At 43.5% G+C, this 20498-nt stretch overlaps 1 protein-coding gene across 22 annotated transcripts in view; it reads right to left on the bottom strand.

The window, feature by feature from the left end:
• Nucleotides 1-20498, bottom strand: part of depdc5 (DEP domain containing 5, GATOR1 subcomplex subunit) — a 225134-nt gene that overhangs the window by 130467 nt on the left and 74169 nt on the right. For 19 of the 22 annotated variants that reach the window (XM_061838768.1, XM_061838772.1, XM_061838766.1 and 16 more), the window contains 3 exons: nt 18975-19058; nt 9395-9483; nt 9142-9195 (listed from right to left, as the gene is read on the bottom strand). In XM_061838768.1, the coding sequence (XP_061694752.1) occupies nt 9142-9195; nt 9395-9483; nt 18975-19058 (227 nt within the window). The remainder of the gene's footprint in view (nt 1-9141; nt 9196-9394; nt 9484-18974; nt 19059-20498) is intronic. The other 3 variants (XM_061838770.1, XM_061838771.1, XM_061838773.1) reach the window with 3 other exon arrangements.

The raw sequence follows: 20498 nt of genomic DNA, 5'->3' as shown, positions 1-20498 counted from the left end.
CTGAGAAAAGTTCAATTGCTCCTTATCATTAAAAATTTTTTTCTTCTGAAATGTAGCATTCACACCTGTATTGCCCAAAAAACAATGCATCCCTGAGGTGTATCCTGCAGTTTCTAAAAATCCGCCCTGTATTCCATTCTGCTAATTCGTTTGGGTCTCTCTCACGCTGTCATGTCCTTTTTGCCAAGAATGATAAAATAGCTGATCCTCCTCTTCCCGTTCCTTCCTACTACGAATAACTACGTGCATCGAGGCATGGTGGAGAACGAGTTAGCACATCTATCTTGCAGTTCTGAAGTCCTGTGTGTTTTCCCCATGCCTATGTGTTTTTTTTCTGAGGATACTACGGTGTAATCCCACATTCCGAAAACAAGCATGGCGGGTTTATTGAAGATATATTACCTATAAGGGTGAAGGCGGATGCAAAGGGTTGTTTTGCTTTCTGTCCCCTGCAGTTGGCTTGCGACCTGTTCAGGGTGTGCCTCGCCTCTTGCCAGGGATTGGCTGGGACGGGCGGCAGCGCGCCCACAACCCTTGTGAGGATAATCATTGCGGAAAGAGGATGGATAAATTATTACACATGCCTTTCGATCAGTGATGTAACATGATGGAAAATATCTAATTGATTTCACCAAATAGTCACAAGTGCGAAATACATCGCAGTGTGCTCAATAATAGCATGCATCACAAGAGCTCCCATAGAGCAAATATGAACTTAATACGAGCTAACATTTGGTGCTATTGTGTGGGCAAGAATTTGTACGACTATCGACCCCAACTGGACGAGGCTTCCCTATTGTCTCCCGTACATGTATTTGACATGGGTCAGTTCCTTGGGGATGAATACACGGACCAAGAGTGCTCAACAACGCAGGTATAATCCAGATGATGGGAGCAAGGTATACTGACGCCATTGTATTACTCTGCTCGATTTGCAGAGCTGTGGGAACTAGGAATAAAGATGATGAGCCACACAATGACGTTATGGGAAAGAGAAGTTGAGGCTAGACTCAGGACACAAGTAAGTATATGTGAGCAACATCTTGGTTTCATGCTAAGAAAGAGTACCACAGATGCCTTGAGGATGCTCGTGGAAAAGTACAGCTGTCATTTACATTTGAAAAATGTACGGGTGTGGTTAGTCATGACCGCAGATATAAAGTTGCGAGTGTGGTTCACCAGTTGTGCGCGCAGATATAAAGTTGCGGGTGTGATCAGGGATGGAATCTTAAGACCTTAAAATAACTTACTGAGTTCTTATCCCAAGAACATGTAGTTGTTACCTAACACCATAATCATAATTTGACACTGCACAGAGTGAGACAGACATTTTTAAAGAGGTCAATAGACATTAAATTTCAAAACCAAGTATTCATATACTTATATTTTATTTAATCATGATGTATTGTTATAATATAGCGTAATTTATGGCGTTATCTATTATCAATTCATTGATGAAAGCTAGCAGTAGATCTCTATCTTCCTAAAGTATGTAGAGTGAAAAAGTTTTCAACTTCAAAATGACGCAGTACCGTGTGAGAAAATGAACGTTTGCATTTAGATATATAGACAGACTAGTCTAATGTTAGAACATAGATCAAATCAAAGTAAATCACAATCTCATACTTATTATAGTTATATGCTGAACAGTACCTGTGCTATATCTCGGAAATGTTTTCTGTGCAACTGAATTTCCTTGGACATGGCTCATGATGTTGATGACTTTCGACATAAATCCGCTCGCAGTACATGAAGAAGCTCTAAACGTGCTTTTGGCCTAACTTCCAAACATGCTCAGTACGGTGAACTTGAATTTCCAGTTTCCAGGTGAATACTGATTGTTTAGGATCAGGCTTGTTTTGTAACCAACATTTAGAAATAAACCTGTAAATTAATGTCAAAACCAACGTTCCCTCCTGTGAGCAACATCAGACGGATGCACTGTGGTCAGATCAGTGTTGATCACTGAAGTTACATGTCTTATTCAAAGATTCAGATTACAGCATTTACAATCCCATCAGAATATTTTTAAGAACAACTTTGTGTTGTTGCAAATTTATAATGAAAATGTCAACAAACAAAAAAAGATACATTGCTAACTAAACCAAGCCAACCATGAATCATATATTATTTTTTTTAAACCAACAATGATATCCCTGTCTGTTTTTCTTGGTGTAAAACCGAATTATTGCTTGCAGAATATCTTGAGCAACCTCAACCTGCAACTACTGGAGTGAGAGCCATTGGTGTGAATCTTTTTCATCCCCATATCCTTTAAATCTACATATCCTTTACATTTTTTTTAATACTCGAACCCTCTTAGCCATATACCCTTTTAACTTTAACTTTAAATTTAACATAGACTTGGTAGTATGTGAATTGTGTTACTTATATGTTGACTTTGTTTATTTGACTGCTTCGATTTGGACTTTAACATAGATAAAGTTGTATGTGAATTGTGTACCTTATGTGTTGACTTGGTTGATTTCATTGCTTTTTTTGACTATCTGCAGCCCTTTGAGGAACACAATATCGTGCGACCTGTTGGCTAGTCCCAAGACCTGATAAATGCAGAGTGTTGTGTCAGGAAGGGCATCCGTCCTAAAAACTGTGCCAAAGATAAATGAGCTTTCATCAAACGAAATCCATAACGGATAGGTTGTGGCATGGGCTGAATCCACCCGGCCCCGGCATTGTTAATCTGCAAGGCATAGGTAGATATTCAGGAAATGTAGGTCAAAGGCAAAAAAGAGGAGGAAAACGTCTTAGTCTGCAAAGGAAGAAGAGAAATACACAAACCCGACAGCTGTGGGTAGAGACTTTGAATGTTGGGACTATGACAGGAAAAGCTCAGGAGTTAGTTGGCATGATGATTAGGAGAAAGGTTGCTATACTGTGCATCCAAGAGAGTAAGTGGAAAATGAGAAGGCTAGAAGTTGAGGAGCTGGGTTAAAATTATTTTACCATGGAGAAGATGGGACGGGAAATGGAGTAGGGGTTATTTTAAAGGAAGAGCTGGCTAAGGATGTACTGGAGGTGAAAAGAGGATGAGATCAAGTGATGAGGATGAAATTTGAAATTGAGGGTATTGTGTATAATGTAGCGGTATGCCCCACAGGTAGGATGTGACCTAGATTTGAAATAGAAATTCTGGAAGGAACTAGATGAAGGAGTTCTGAGCATCCCAGAGAGCGAGAGAGTTGTGATTGGTGCAGAATTCAATGGACATGTTGGCCAAGGAAAGAGGGGCGATGAAGAAGTAATGGGTAAGTACGGCATTCAGCAAAGGAACTTTGAGGGTCAATGGTGGTGGACTTCCGAAAAAGGATTGAATTGGAAGTGGTGAATAATTATTTCCAGAAGAGACAGGAACATAGAGTGACCTACAAGAGCGGAGGTAGAAGCACGCAGGTGGACTATATTTTGTGCAGACGATGTAATCTGACGGAGGTTACTCATTGTAAAGTAGTGGTGGGGGAAGAGTGTAGCCCGACAGCATAGGATGGTGGTGTGTAAGATGACTCTGGTACCGGGTAGGAAGATTAAGAAGCCAAAGTTAGAGCAGAGAATCAGGTGGTCGAATTTGAGAAAGGAAGAATGTTGTGTGGCTTTTTGGAAAGAGTTGAAACAGACTCGAGATGGACAGGAAGAGCGACCAGAAGACTGGAATACTACTGCCAAGGTTTTCAGAGAGGCAGGTAGGAGTTTACTTGGGGTGTCTTCGGGTAGGAAAGGGGAAAAGGAAACTTGGTGGTGGAACATCAAAATATAGGAACTCATTCAAGGCAAGCAATTAGCAAAGAAGTGGGACACGGAGAGGACTGAGGAGTGGTGAAAGGAGTACATTGAGATGTGACGTAGGACAAAGGTAGAGGTGGCAAAAGCTAAACAAGAGGCATATGACGACATGTACATCAGATTGGATATGAAAGAAGGAGAAAAGAATCTCTACAGGTTGGCCAGACAGAGGGATAGATATGGGAAGGATGTGCAGCAAGTAAAGGTGTTTAAGGATAGCAATGGAAATATGTTGACTGATCACAGTAGTGTACTCCAGTGAAAAAAATAAGTATTTGAACATCGTGCTATATTGCAAGTTCTCCCACTCCAAATTTTGGAGGGGTCTGAAATTTTCATCGTAGGTGCATGTCCACTGTGAGAGATTTTTTTTTTTTTATACTGATTATATTGATTTCTCATATATAATTTTACAAAAACAACAATAACAGTAAAACAAAAAAACAAAAAAAAACTATGCACAGACATAAGTGTTAAAAAAAAGTACACATCACAAATTATTCACATTTTTTTTCAAAAACTCTTCTGTCTCTATATGTCCTCAAATTCCTGAGCTCTTCCTCTCATGATATACGTGAGTCTTTCCAGTGCAACACAAGATGCCATTTCCAACATCCATACTTTTATTGAAGGAACGTCTACTTTTTTTACAAAATGATGCAATTGTTCTCCTGGCCTGCAGGAGACCAAAATCTATAAGCGTGGTATTCTTTTCATTAACAACAAAAAGCACTGTGAGAGAGATAATCTAAAAAGTAAAATTCAGAAATCAGAATGTATGATTTTAGTAACAATTTCAGTGATACATAAATAGGTATTTGAACACCTGTCTATCAGCTAGAATTCTGACCCTCAAAGACCTGTTAGCCCTCCTTTAAAAGTCCACCTCCATTCCATGTATTATCCTGAATCAGACCTGTGTGAGGTCGTTACCTGCATAAAGACACCTGTCCACCCCATACAATCAGTAAGACTCAAACTTGTACCGTGGCCAAGACTGAAGTCTAAAGACACCAGTGTCAAAATTGTACAACTCCACGCAGCTGGAAAGGGTTAAGGAGAAATTGCCAAGCAGCTTGGTGAAAAAAGGTCCACTGTTGGAGCAATCATTAGAAAATGGAAAAAAATAAAACATGACTGTCAGTCTCAATTGGAGCGGTGCCCCATTCAAAATATCCCCTCGTGGGGTCTCAATGATCCTGAGAAAGGTGAGGAATCAGCCCAGGACTACACGACAGGACTTGGTCAATAACCATAAAAGAGCTGGAACCACCGTTTCCAAGATGACTGTTGGTAATACACTAAGACGTCATGGTTTGATATCATGCATGGCATGGAAGGTTCCCCTGCTTAAACCAGCACATGTCAAGGACAGTATTAAGTTGGCCAATGACCATTTGGATAATACAGAGGAGTCGTGGGAGAAAGTTTTGTGGTCAGATGATACCAAAATGAACATTTTAGTCATAATTCCACAAACCGTGTTTGGAGGAAGACGAATGGTGAGTTCCATCCCAAGAACACCATCTCGACAGTGAATCATGGTGGTGGGAGCATCATGCTTTGGGGGTGTTTTCAGCACATGGGAGAGGACGACTGCACTGTATTAAAGAGAGGATGAACGCGGCCATGTATTGTGAGATATTGGGGAACAACCTCATTCCCTCAGTCAGAGCATTAAAGATGGGTCGTGGCTGGGTCTTTTAACAGACCGAAACACAATAGAAAATCTTTGGAGAGAGCTAAAACTCCGTGTTTCTAAGCGACAGCCCAGAACCCTGTCTGATCTAGAGAAGATCTGTGTGGAGTAGTGGGCCAAAATCCCTGATGCAGTGTCTGCAAACCTGGTGAACAACTACAGGAAACATTTGACCTCTGTAATTGTTAAAAAAGGCGACTGTACCAAATATTAACAGTTTTCTTCTTCTTCTTCTCCTTTCGGCTTGTCCCATTAGGGGTCGCCACAGCGTGTCATCTTTGGCCATCTTACCCTATCTCCTGCATCTTCTTCTCTAACCCCAACTCGCCTCATGTCTTTCCTCACCACATCCATAAACCTCTTTGGTCTTCCTCTCGCTCTTTTGCCTGGCAGCTCCTCAGCACCCTTCCACCAATATACTCCCTCTCTCGCCTCTGAACATGTCCAAACCATCGAAGTCTGCTCTCTTGAACCTTGTCAGCAAAACATCCAACTTTGGCTGTCCCTCTAATGAGCTCATTTCTAATCGTATCTAACCTGCTCACTCTGAGCGAGAACCTCAACATCTTCATTTCTGCTACCTGCAGTTCTGCTTCTTGTTGTTTCTTCAGTGCCACCGTCTCTTATCCGTACATCATGGCCGGCCTCACCACTGTTTTGTAAACTTTGCCCTTCATCCTAGCAGACCCTTCTGTCACATAACACACCAGACACCTTCAAAAAAGGATGGAATTGGTAGCGGTGAAGAAGAGAGAGGAACATAGAGTGACGTGTAAGAGCGGAGGTAGAAGCACGCAGGTGGATTATATTTTGGGCAGACAATGTAATCTGAAGGATGTTACAGATAAAGGTTACCGATTTTTAAGTATTGGTGGGGGAGAGTGTGGCTCGATAGAATAGGATGGTGCTGTGTAGGATGACTCTAGTAGCAGGTAGAAAGATTAAGAAGACAAAGGTAGAGCAGAGAATCAGGTGGTGGAAGTTGAGAAAGGAAGAATGTTGTGTGGCCTTTTGGAAAGAGGTGAGAGAGGCTCGAGATGGTCAGGAAGAACTCCCAGAAGACTGGAATACTACCGTCAAGGTATTCAGTAACGCAGGCCGAAGAGTATTTGGGGTAACTTCTGGTAGGAATGGGGAGAAGGAGACTTGGTGTTGGAACCCCAAAATACAGGAAATCATCCAAGGAAAGAGATTAGTGAAGAATAAGTGGGACATGGAGAGGACTGAGGAGAGGCGCAAGCAATACATCGAGATGCGACGTAGGGCAAAGGTAGAAGTGGCGGAGGCTAAACAAGATACACATGATGACATGTACTCCAGGTTGCATAGGAAAGAAGGAGAAAAGGATTTCTACAGGTTGGCCAGACAGGGATAGAGATGGGAAGGATGTGCAGCAAGTAAAGGTGATTCAGGATAACGATGGAAATATGTTGACTGGTGCCAGTTGTGTGTTAAGTAGATGGAAAGAGTACTTGGAGAAGTTAATGCATGAAGAAAATGGGAGAGAAGGTAGAGTAGAAGAGGCAAGTGTGAATGACCGGGAAGGGCATTGATGAGTAAGGGAGAAGTTAGAAAGGCACTGAACAGAATTAAAAATGGAAAGAAAGTTGGTGCCCATGACATACCAGTGGAGGTATGGAAGCAATTTGGTGAGGTGGCTGTGGAGTTTTTGACCAGCTTATTCAATGGAATACTAACGGGAGAGATGCCAGAAGAATGGAGGGAAAAGTGTGCTCGTCATTTTTAAGAACAAAGGCAATGTTCAGAACTATGGAACCTCAGAGGAATAAAGATGATGAGCCACACAATGAAGTTATGGGAAAGAGTAGTGGAGGCTCGACTTGGGAGAGAAGTAAGTATCTGCGAGTCACAGAAAGAGAACCACAAATGCGTTATTTGCTTTGAGGATGCTCTTGGAAAAGTACAGAGAAGGTCAGAAGGAGCTACATTGTATCTTTGTAGACCTAGAGAAAGCCTATGAGAGAGTACCAAGAGAGGAACTGTGGTACTGCATTAGCAAGTCTGTTGTGGCGGAGAAATATGTTAGAATAGTGCAGAACATGTATGAGGGCAGCAGAACAGCGGTGAGATGTGCCGCTGGTGTGCCAGAAGAATTTAAGGTGGAGGTTGGACTGCATCAGGGTTCCGCATTGAGCCCCTTCCTGTTTGCGGTAGTCATGGACAGGCTGACAGATGAGGTTAGACTGTAATCCCTTTGGACTATGATGTTCGCAGATGATATTGTGATCTGGAGTGAAAGCAGGGAGCAGGTGGAGCAACAATTAGAAAGATGGAGGCATGCACTGGAAAGGAGAGGAATGAAGATTAGCCAAAGTAAAACAGAAAATATGTGCATGAATATGAGTGGCGGAGGAGGGAGAGTGAAGCTCCAGGGAGAAGAGATAGCGAGGGTGGACGACTTCAAATACTTGGGGTCAACAATCCAGAGCAATGGTGAGTGTGGTAAGGAAGTGAAGAAACGAGTCCAAGTGGGATGGAACAGTTGGCGGAAGCTGTCTGGTGTTCTATGTGACAGAAGAGTATCCGCTAGGATGAAGGGCAAAGTTAATAAAACAGTGGCGAGGCCGGCCATGATGTACAGATTAGAGACGGTGGCACTGAAGAGACAACAGGAAGCGGAACTGGAGGTAGCAGTCATGAAGTTGCTGAGGTTCTCGCTTGGAGTAAGCTTGTCGGATAGGATTAGAAATGAGCTCATGAGAGGGACAGCCAAAGTTGGATGTTTTGGAGACGAGGTTAGAGAGAAGACTTGTTTTGTTTGGACATATTTAGAGGCAAGAGAGTGAGTATATTGGTAGAAGGGTGATGAGGATGGAACTGCCAGCCAAAAGAGCAAGAGGAAGACCAAAGAAAGGGTTAATGGATGTTGTGAGGGAGAACATGAGGACAGTCGGTGTTAGAGAGGATGCAAGAGATGGGCTTAGATGGAAAGATGACACGCTCTGGCGACCTCCAACGGGACAAGCTGAAAGAAAAAGAAGACAGTGGACATGCACCTACGATGTAAATTTCAGGCCTCTCCATGATTTTTAAGTGGGAGAACTTGCAAAATAGCAGGATGTTCAAATACTTATTTTCTCCACTGTGTGTGTGTGTGTGTGTGAATGAGAGGGGTGGAGGGGAAAGAGTGAGGCTCCTGGGAGAAGAGATAGCGAGGGTGGATGATTTCAATGACTTGGGGTCAACAATCCAGAGCAATGGTGAGTGTGTTAAGGAAGTGAAGAAACGGCCCCGAGCATGTTGGAACAGATGGTGTAAGATGTCTGGTGTCTTATGTGACAAGGGTCTCTGCTCGGATGAAGTGCAAAGTTGATAAAACAGTGGTGAGGTCGGCCATGATGTACGGATTAGAGACTGTGGCACTGAAAAGACAACAGGAAGCAACTGGAGATGGCGGAAATGAAGATGTTGAGATTCTCTCTCGGAGTGAGCAGGTTGAATAGGATTAGAAATGAGCTCATTCGTGGGACAGCCAAAGTTGGATGTTTTGGAGACAAGGTTCGAGAGAGCTGACTTCGATGGTTTTACTGATGACAATCTCAGTGAGAAATGAACCTTCACTCTACAGTCACATGACTTATCTGTCACCCATAGTAGTAGTTTGAATTTATTGAATAACTTACTTGGATTGGCACCGATTTGGGTCGAGTCATCAAATTCAGAAGCACTCCTGGTCCCTATAAAGATGTTAATTTTTAGGCCAGACAACACAGCAGCATAGCTGCATTTTTACAATACAGCCAAATATGATGATTAGCTGAGGCATAGCACTGTGGAACATTTTACCACCCATCCACCTACCCACACACCCACACCCCCACCCACCCACCCACCCACCCACCCACACACACACAGTATGTTTTTGAATATGCTTACCTCCACTGTTGGCCGAACTTTGAGTGTATTCTTCCATTCCTTCACTTATGCAGAGGACATTCTCGTCTGCTTTTGGATAACTTGTTGGGCTGAAACGGAAATGATCCACAGTGGTTTACTGAGCATTCAGAAATATACAATTGTTTTCACCATTTAAGGTTGTGGAGAATGATGATAAAAGTATGTGGGAAATTTGCAGATTGTCTTAAACTAACCATTTTGTAACAATGCCTGAGAATCAGAACTGTGAAAAAGGCAGATTTGATGTCCATTGTGATGTAAAATAGTGGTTCCTAATCACTGGCTGGCAGACCGTTACCAGGATGTGAGGCATTTGTTACCGGGCCACAGAGAAAGAATGACCAATTGATATTTTTATTGTATTTCAATTCAGGTGTAAGTCTTTTATGATGAAAATTGACCGCATCTTCTCCACTGCAATAGCTCCTTGTCTCAATTTACACATTGAGACTGCACAGAATGCTTCTGTTTCCAGTCCCAGTCGACTCGAACACTTCAGCTTCTGGTCACATCGGGCTGGCTTTTGGCGACAGAGCTCAAAGAACAAATCAGAATCAGCTTTCATGGGCAATTGTGTAAAAACACACATGGAATATTTCTCCAGCAGTTGGTGCTGCCATTGTTTCGACATGCAGAACAAAGAACAATGAACAACATAGGAAAAAGAACAAGAACAAGAGACATTTCATTTCATAAACAAATTCAAGTCATTACTACTTCTTTTCCTTTCAGCATTGTCCCGTGAGGGGTTGCCACAGCATGTCATCTTTTTCCATCTACGCCTATCTCCCGCATCTTTTTCTCTAACGCCAACTGCCCTCATGTCTTCCCTCACAACATCCATCAACTTTCTCTTTGGTCTTCCTCTCGCTCTTTTGCCTGGCAGTTCCATCCTCAGGACCCTTCTACCAATATACTCACTCTCTCGCCTCTGGACATGTCCAAACCATCGAAGTTTGCTCTCTCGAACCTGGTCTCCAAAACATCCAACTTTGGCTGTCCCTCTAATGAGTTCATTTCTAATCCTATCCAACCTGCTCACTCCTAGAGAACCTCAACATCTTCATTTCTGCTACCTCACGGTTTCCTGCCACATCCCTAAAACGTGTGTGGTGGGTGAAATGAATACCATAATTTCCAGCCTACAGAGTGCACCCGATTATAAGCCTCACCCAGTACATTTGGAAAGGAAATACCATTTGATACATAAATAAGCTGCACCTGTGTAAAAGCAGCAAGTGCCCACAATGAAACACGAAATATTTACAAAGATGGTACACAAAGAGTTTTCAAAGTTTTAATACCTTATCTTAGCTCAATTAGCAACAACACGGTAGCATGAAATGGGTTGGTTAAAAAAAAAAAAAAAACAGTCATAGCAGCAACACAGTAGCAACATGGTAGGAGAGCACTAACAGGGCTGGTTAAAAACAAAACATACCTAAATCACTGAGACGTGGCAGTAATACAGCAGCAACACGCTAGTGCAGCGTTAACGTCAGCGCGGCACTAATTCTAGCGTAGTGCTAACAGGCAGTTGAAAAAAAAAAACATACTGGTAATCACTCAGACACGGCAGTAACAGGCTAGCGCAGCGCTAACAGGGTTGGATTGAAAAAAAAAAAATACTGGTAAAAGTCACTTCGTCGGCACATATATTCCACCGGTGTCACTCTTACCTTTTCTACTCAAGCGCCCCCCCTGCGGCCGTTAGAAAAAATGCACAAATTAGCTGCATCACCGCATAAGCCGCAGGGTTGAAAGTGTGTGAAAAAGGTCGCGCCTTATAGGCCGGAAATTACGGTACTCAACATTGCCCATGGGTTTGAATGTAGTGTAATGTTATTTTTGAAGACAGAAGTTTAAATACACTTTGCAAAAATGGACGTTTCATTTTTTTTGTCTCACTGTCAGAAGTCAAATCAAGACTAAACCTCTCTGTTTCAGGTCAGTCAGAAACATTTTCTGAGAGAATTACCGGCATATATTTTCATAGAGGTTAAATCATCACATACATTTCCTTAGTATCGAGTTGCATTTCCTTTTAACAGCATGACTTGGGTCAAATATTTTGTAACCTTCCACAAGCTTCTGAGAGTACTCCTGGAATTCTGCCTGGCCCATTTCTCCTGACAGAACTGGTGTAACAGTCACATTTGTTGGTCACCTTGCTTGCGCAAGCTGTTTCAGATCTGCTCACAAATTTTCGATGGGATTCAGATCAGGGCTTTGTGATGACCCCTCTAAGATATTGACTTTGTTGTCCTCAGGGTACTTTTTCACCAACTTGGAAGTTTGCTTTGGGTCATTGTCCATTTGGAAGACCCATGTGTGCCCAACTTTTAGCTTCCTGGCTGATTTCTCGAGATGTTGCCTAAATTTCTCCATGTAATGTTCTTTCTTCATGATGCTGTCTATTTTATGAAGAGCTGCTGCAGCAAAAAAGGCTTACAACCTGAAGCTGCTACCTCCATGTTTCACGGATGGTATAACGTTCTCAGGTTCATCAAGTGATCGTCGTCTTGTACGTCCAAATGTAACATTTGGTCAATATAGAGAAACAGCTCCACGTTAATTAGAACACAGGACATGTCTCCAGAAGTTAAGATCTTTGTCTTGCTGTCTTTGTGCAAACTGTATTCTTGTTTTTTTTTTTTTTTTTTGTTAGTGTTTTTTGAGCAGCCATGGCTTCATTCTTGGTGAGTGGCCTTTCAGCCCATGTCAGTGCAGGACTTGTTTCACTGTTGAAAATGACACTTTCTGACCAGCTACATATAGCATCTTAAGGTTTTTAGCTTTTTTCCTGGGGTTAATTCACACATTTCTGACAAAAACACGTTGATCTCTAGGACACCGAGACAGTTTCATTACTGAGTGGTGTGATGGCAAGACATTACCATGATGTTTAGACTTTCTTTGAATTGTTTGAACAGATGAACGTGGCACTTTCAACTATCTGGAAATTTCACCCAAGGATGACCCAGACAGGTGGAGCTCCACAATTCTGTCTCTAATTTCCTGGTCACCTTCTTTTGACTTTCCCATATCAAACAAGGAAGCAGAGTGTTTGAGGAGGGGCCATGAACACTTCTGCAGGTGTACCCCTCGTTTCACTCATATATTGTCGGTTAACTTATCAGGAGTTTTCAAAGCCAAGACCTTATCATCTGGGCTTCCCTCATGTTCTGAAGAGAGAGCGTTTTTTTGTGTATGTAAACGTTTGACCTCAGACAAAACAAAATATAAAAACAGAATACTCCAGGAAACTCTTTACTGTGGCATTCAACAAAATTAAATAATTTAGGTGATTCAGTCAGCAGCAGTGAGGAATGCTGTCAAGCTGAAAAAGGAGTCCTACAGGCATTTTTGGCCTGTGGGACTCCCGAGGCAGCTGATAGGTACCAGCTGGCCAGGTGGAATGCGGCTTCGGTGGTCACTGTGGCCAAAACCCGGGCGTTGGAGGAGTTTAGTGCGGCCATGGAGAACGATTTCAAGATGGCTCTGAGGAAATCCTGGTCCACCGTCTGGCGTCTTCGGAGGGGGAACCAGCGTACTGTCAACACTGTGTATAGTGAGGATGGGGCACTGCTGATCTCATCTCGGGATATTGTGAGTCGGTCAGGAGAATACTTCGTAGACCTCAATTCCATCAATACGCCTGTCCATGAGGAAGCTGATCTGGGTGCTCTGAGGCAGGCTCTTCTATCTCTGAGGTTGAGGTCACCGAGGTGGTGAAAAAACTCCTTGGTGGCAGGGCCCCCGGGGATGGACAAGATTTGCCCGGAGTTCCTAAAGACTCTGGATGTTGTGGGGCTGTCCTGGTTGACACGCCTCTGCAACATTGCGTGGACATCGGGGACAGTGCCTATGGTTTGGGAGACTGGGGTGGTGGGCCCCTTTTTTTTTTTTTTTTTTAAGAAGCGTGACCCGAGGATGTGTTCCAACTATAGGGGGACCACACTCCTTAGCCTCCCTGGGTAAGGTCTATTCAGGAGTACTGGAGAGGGGAGCCCGTGAGGAAGTCGAATCTCAGATAAAGGAGGGGCAATGTGGTTTTGGTCCTGGCCGTGGAACAGCGGACCAGCTCTACACCTTTGGCAGGATCCTCGAGGGTGCATGGGAATTCCCCCAACAAGTCTCATGTGTTTAGTGGACTTGGAGAAGGCGCTCGAGCATGTCCCTTGGGGAGTCCTGTGAGGGGTTCTTCGGGAGTATGGGGTACCGAACTCCCTGATATGAGCTGTTCGGTCCCTGTATGACCAGTCTAAGAGTTTGGTCCGCATTGCCGGCAATAAGTCAGACTTGTTTCCGGTGAGAGTTGGACTCCGTTAAAGCTGCCCTTTGTCACCGATTTTGTTCATAACTTTTATGGACAGAATCTCTAGGCACACCTGAGGTGGAGAGTGTGTCCGGTTTGGTGGCCTCAGCATCGCATCTCTGCTCTTTGTAGATGATGTGGTTCTTTTGGCTTCATCAAGCCATAATCTCCAACTCTCACTGGAGCGGTTCACAGCTGAGTGTGAAGCGGTTGGGATGAGAATCAGCACCTCCAAATCTGAGACCATGGTCCTCAGTTGGAAAAGGGTGGCATGCCCTCTTCGGGTCAGGGATGAGATCCTGCCCCAAATGGAGGAGTTCAAGTACAGTCGAGAAAATAAGTATTTGAACACCCTGCTATATTGCAAGTCCTCCCACTGAGAAATCATGGAGGGGTTTGAAATTTTTATCGTAAGTGCATGTATACTGTAAGAGAGATCTAAAATAAGAGATAATCTAAAAAAAAAAAATCCAGAAGTCACAATGAATTATTTTAACGATTTGTGTGATACAGCTGCAAATAAGTATTTGAACACCTGAGAAAACCAATGTTAATATTTGGTTCAGTAGCCTTTGTTTGCAATTACAGAGGTCAAATGTTTCCCGTAGTTGTTTGCACACACTGCAGGAGGGATTTTGGCTCACTCCTCCACACAGATATTTTCGAGATTAGACGGGTTACTGGGCTGTTGCTGAGAAACCCAGACTTTCAGCTTCCTCCAAAGATTTTCTATTGGGTTAGGTCTGGAGACTTCCTAGGCCACGCCAGAACCTTGATATGCTTCTTTCAGAGCCACACCTTGGTTTTCCTGGCTGTGTGCTTCGGATCATTGTCATGTTGAAAGACCCAGCCACGACCCACCTTCAAAGCTCTGACTGAGGGAAAGAGGTTGCTTCCCAAAATCTCACAATACATGGCCGCTGTCGTCCTCTCCTTAATACAGTGGAGTCGTCCTGTCCCATGTGCAGACAAACACCCCCAAAGAATGATGCTTCCACCCCCATGCTTCACAATAGGGATGGTGTTTTTGGGATGGAACTCATCATTCGTTCTTCTTCCTCCAAACACAGTTAGTGGAATTATGACCAAAAAATTCCATTTTGGTCTCATCTGACCACAAAACCTTCTCCCATGACTCCTCAGTACTATCCAAACAGTCATTGGGAAACTTAAGACGGGCCTTGATGTGCTGGTTTAAGTAGTGAAACCTTCCATGCCATGCATGATTTCAAACCATGATGTCTTAGTATATTACCAACAGTCATCTTGAAAACAGCGGTCCCAGGTCTCCTGGGCTGATTCTTCACCTTTCTAAGATTCATTAAGACCCCTCTATCATTTCTCAGCGGGAGAACTTGCAATATAGCAGGGTGTTCAAAATCTTATTTTCTTCACTGTATCTTGGGGTCTTCTTCACGAGTGAGGGAAGAATGGAGTGGGAGATCGACAGACTAATTGGTGCAGCGTCTGCAGTGATGCAGACTTTGTATTGGTCCTTTGTGTTAAAGAGGGAGCTAAGTCGAAAGGCGAAGCTCTAAATTTACCAGTCGATCTAGGTTCCTACCGTCATCTATGGGCACGAGCTGTGGATCGTGACCGAAAGAACAAGATCACCTCCGCAGGGTGTCCGGGCTCTCCCTTAGAGATAGGGTGAGAAGCTCGGTCATCTGGGAGGGGCTCAGTGTCGAGTCACTGCTCTTCCGCATTGAGAGCAGCCAGTTGAGGTAGATGGGGCACCTGATTCAGATGCTTCCCAGGCATGTCCCACCAGAAAGAGACACTGGGGACAACCCAGGATATGCTGGAGAGACTATGTCTCTCGGCTGGCTTGGGAACTGCTTGGGATCCCTCCGGAAGAGCTGGAAGAAGTGGCTGGGGAAAGGGAAGTCTGGGTATCCCTGCTGAAGCTACTTCTTCCGCAACCCGATCTGGAAAAGTGTGAGAAAATAGATGCCTGGATAGATGAATGATCACAATCTGGAGTTTACTCTGATTTGACGAAAAAAAAAAAAACCGAAATGCGTGTTTATATTTATTTATATATGGAAACCACTGCCTTCAACTGTCTGTGCCCAGTGATTGGCTGGAAACCAGTTCAGGGTGGACTTCGCCTCCTGCCCAAAGACAAATGGGATTGGGTTCAGCTTTCCCGTGACCCTTGTTAGGATAAGTGGGTCGGAAAATGGATGGATGGATGGATGGATGGTCAACGTACTGAAACCTGGGTCGTTCTTTGGGGTGATGTACTCGTAGGATTTCCAACGCACTTTGGACAAGTGAATGCAGCCCTGACACGATCAGCATACCAAATAGAACAGAATGATGCTGGCTGGTGCTCCAGCTTGAAGCATTCAGACTTCTTATGGAGGTATTTTCAGATTAAATGCCAAAGCCTTGGCCACAAATTGCCAGTGAGGACAGATTGTCCCTGCAGCATGAGGGCGATGGAACCTTTGATGAGGGCCGTCAGTGTAGCATTTTATCTGACTGGGAATCTAGATTTTACTGTCATTAGTTTGTTAGTAGATGAAAATGAAGACCATGGGGGGAAAAACTACAACACTGATTTCTTTTCAACTTTGTGAATCTTAGATGCACACAGCAAGAACCCATTTGGTGGGAGAGGCCCAAAGCCATCACATTTTCAAAATATGGTCATACCTCTACTTACGAATGTCTCGACTTGTGGAAAATTTAGATTATGAAAAGGCTCCCCAGAAAGATTTTATCTCTAGTTTAGAAAGAAAATTCAGGATACGAAAGGATAAAAATGGTGTGAATTCCACCGAACGTAAACATCATGTACTGTATCTTGGTTTGAAAGTGGCCCGATAAAGCTACTCTACCATTGGCTAGCATGAAGCATCTTCCTGGCATCACATCCCTCCATTGGGTAGGAGGGACGTCAATCTTTAACCATGACACACATCCTGCATTGTCATACACTCGCACACACTTGTACTGTGCAACGTTTTTGCGGATTTATTCAGCTTTTTTCACTATGGGCCCCAATAAATTGATGCTCAGTGCCAGTGAGAAGACAAGAGTTGTTTTGTTCATCAAAACAAAACAAGAAATAATCCATAAATATGAAAAAGGCATGCATGCATGTGGCCTCATGCTGCTTCTCCATGGGATTTTGAGAGGCTCAAAGTGGAGGTTGAACCTCAAGTTGAGGAAATTGTTTCGCTGGGAAAGGCTGACGACATTGACAAGTTGGTTCAGGATCTTTCGATGTTCAGGAGCATCACAAGGATCTTTCGACGGAAGAGCGAAAGGAGCTGGAGGTGATACAACACACGGCAATTTAATAATTTAAGACTCTTAATTACCCATAGGTGTGAATGCAAGTGAAAATGGTTGTTTCTATGTGCCCTGCGATTGGTTGGCAACCACTTCCGTTGTACCTAACCTCCTGCCAAAAAATAGCTGGGATAGGCTCCAGTTCTCCCCCCGACCCTTGTAAGGATAAAAGGCGCAGAAAATTGATGGATAGATAACAACGAGGCACGGTGGATCAGCTGGTAAAGAGTAGGCCTCACAGTTCTGAGGACCCCGGTTCGATCCCGGGCCAGCCTGTGTGGACTTTGCATGTTCTCCCCATGCCTGCGTGGGTTGTCCCCAGGCACTCCGGCTTCCTCCCACATCCCAAAAACATGCAACATTAATTGGACACTCTAAATTACCCCTAGGTGTGATTGTGAGTGAGGCTGTTTGTCTCTATGTGCACTGCGATTGGCTGGCAACCAGTTCAGGGGGTACCCTGCCTCCTGCCTGTTGACAGCTGGGATAGGCTCCAGCACTCCCTGCAACCCTTGTGAGGATAAGCAGCAAAGAAAATGGATGGATTGAGAACTACTAACATTATTTTAATTTAGGATTAATTGATTTGTATCATTTAACTCCATATGTTGGCAGGGTATGTTAATGTACATGATAAATGCATTCTGCAGAATGTTCAAACATTGTCACAGACACGCGAGGAAAAGAGTGGCACAGTGGAGCAACTGGTGAGAGCGTTGGCCTCACGGTTCTGAGGACTGGGGTTTGAGTCCCGACCCCGCCTGTGTGGAGTTTGCATCTTCTCCCCGGAGTTGTGAAGGTTTTCACAAGGCACTCCCATTTACTCCCACATCTCAAAAATATGCATTAATTGGAGACTTGAAATTACCCCTGAGTATGATTGTGAGTGCGATTCTTGTCTGTTGCTATGCGCTTGGCGATTGGCTAGCAACCAGTTCAGGTTGTACACTGCCTCCTGCCCAATGATAGCTGCACAGTAAAGACGACACCCAGCACCATCGGTCTCGTGCTGTTCCATATATCTGCATTGACACCCCCGCTGATTCTGTCTGAGGATACACAAAACATCTTAGGGAAGCCTTGTCTATTCAAAGAAGAAGCATGAGAGGTTTAACGCCACACATGGATAGAAAAAGAATTGCCGACCAGTCCCAAATAGCTAATGAAAGCTGAAACAAACAATTTCTCACTCAAATGTTGATTAACTTTCACCCCCAACCAGCCTGAAGCGTCTCACCAACAAAGCGGCTCTATGTTTGGGGGCGACACTAACTTGAAAAACAAGAAGTTGAGGAACCCACGGTTTGGTGGCTCTTCATTAAGCAATAATGACATTAGTTCCTTGCCTGAGACAATGGATGAATGGAGGACTTTATACCCACAGGTGGTGGAATGCGACTGCAATTACGGAAGAATAAATTACAATCTTCACTGCATTTGAATGTCATATGAAATTTTAAAAATTTCGCACTAACGCTTTAGTCTTACCATTGCAACAGCACCAGTAGTGATTGTATTTCAGTAAATTTGAATGTCTGATGTCAAATATTTTTGTCACCTGAACCGGATGACGTTTCACTGCACACAACACAAATGTCACTTAATATTAATAATGTTTCCTCCTTTAAAGCGGGGGTTAAATTTAAAAAAAAAAAAAAAAAAAAAAAAAAAACTTAATTGAAATCTGTGGAGGCAAAGATTTTTTGGTCATTTTTTTGTTCATTAACTTTTTTTTTTTTTTTTTTTTTTTTTTTTACAGGGTGTGTTTTTGTCTCAAAGGTTTTTTTTTTCATTTATAGTATTTCTCTCCCATTATATATGTTTTAAGGCTTTTAAACCCCTAATCACGCACTTTTTAAACCACCCTGAAAGGTCAAACCTTCACAGATTAAAAAAAAAAAAAAAAGTAAAAGACTATTTGAGAATAAAACCAAAAACCATGTCATTTGAGGCCAAAACAGGAGACAAAGATCCCCCCATCCATTTTCTTCTGCTTGATCAAGGAACAGGTATAGGCATTTTCTGCAAAGAAAGATTCGTGATAAATACATTTTAGTTGAATGATCAACATAAGAGGTTGAACACAAGATATTGACTGGCGTATTTTACAGTTCCTCCGGCAGGTATGTGTGGTGTGACAATATAATTTTGAACAGACATGCCACCTTCCATTATGTTTGAGAAATGAAGGCGCAACGCCCTTGGCGGCACTATCTAACTAGCTGGGAAGCCCAGACTTTCCTCTCTAAAGGCACTTCCTCCGATTCTTCCAATGGGATTCTGGGGCATACCTTCAATTATTATCACCTTCTAAATGTATAACGGTATCGGACAAAACTCTGGGCATCGTCCTATATTTTCGTGCCTTCTCCAACCGACTTAGCATTGAAGAATGCTTTGCTTGATCAACACTTCCAGCCAGTGACGTGATTTGATGACGTAGGTGCACGACCTCTATACGCACCCCTGCTCAGCGCCTCTCACCGTGGACAACTCTAGAGTGGAAAAGAGTCCAACCACTTTCAGGAGGACTGGTACCAGAGCCCAAGCAGTGGGTAGAAGAGAGTCCAACTATTTCTAGTCAGAACTTCTCCACCTCATGCACAAACTCACATCGCATCTGACCCCTATCAGCCCTCTGACAGGTGGTGACCCCATGGGAAAGGGGACCCTGGTTACCTTTTTGGGCTGTGCCCGAGCGAGCTCCACGAGTGCAGGTCCAGCCACTAGGCACTCGCCTTCGACCCCCTACCTCCAGGCCTGGCTCCAGAGGGGGCCCTCGGTGACACATGTCTGGGCAAGGGAAACCGATATCCAATATTTATATTTGGGAGGCTGTCCCAAACGGAGCCGTAAAACTATTTGTGTTTGATCTACAAAGTAAATCGTACTATGTCACAGAGTTTTGGAGGACAACAAAATATGGTGCGATATGCGTTTATATAAATCTAAACTGGTGTACAATTGTTACACAGCTCAGCACACACAGCAACCTGGTTTTAGAGACACTGTTTTTTAACTACAATATAAGCCATGAGTTTGCCTAGTTTATCCTTGCTGTTGTCTAAATTTGACCTCAAGATAGCACGAACGCAGCACTTCTAATGCTTGCTGAACATTCATTCATCTTCCACCGCTTATCTGAGGTTGGGTATTGAGAGAACAATACCAATTGTAAAAATAGTCGAAACTATGGTGGCACAGCAACCCCTCGTCTTATTTTAGTGGGCTCGTTTCCTGCACCACAGTGCTGGTTGTTTGCTTGACTGTTTCATGGTGGGCTGCTTCGAGAGGGACAGTCATTCTTGCACACCTACCATCACCGTGTCCAAACTGGTTCCATATATTGTCTCAAGTTTCTCATTTCTTCAACAAACCCAAGAACAATACTCTTGTGACTCGACTTGACTCACCCCAGCAACCCGCCAAACTGCTGTACAAGTAATCTACTCTGTTACATTA

The sequence above is a fragment of the Syngnathoides biaculeatus genome, chromosome 13 (genome assembly GCF_019802595.1).
Source record: "Syngnathoides biaculeatus isolate LvHL_M chromosome 13, ASM1980259v1, whole genome shotgun sequence".
Taxonomy (NCBI): Eukaryota; Metazoa; Chordata; class Actinopteri; order Syngnathiformes; family Syngnathidae; genus Syngnathoides; species Syngnathoides biaculeatus.
Note: the sequence above shows the minus strand (reverse complement) of the source record. Positions and strands in the feature narration are given on the sequence as shown.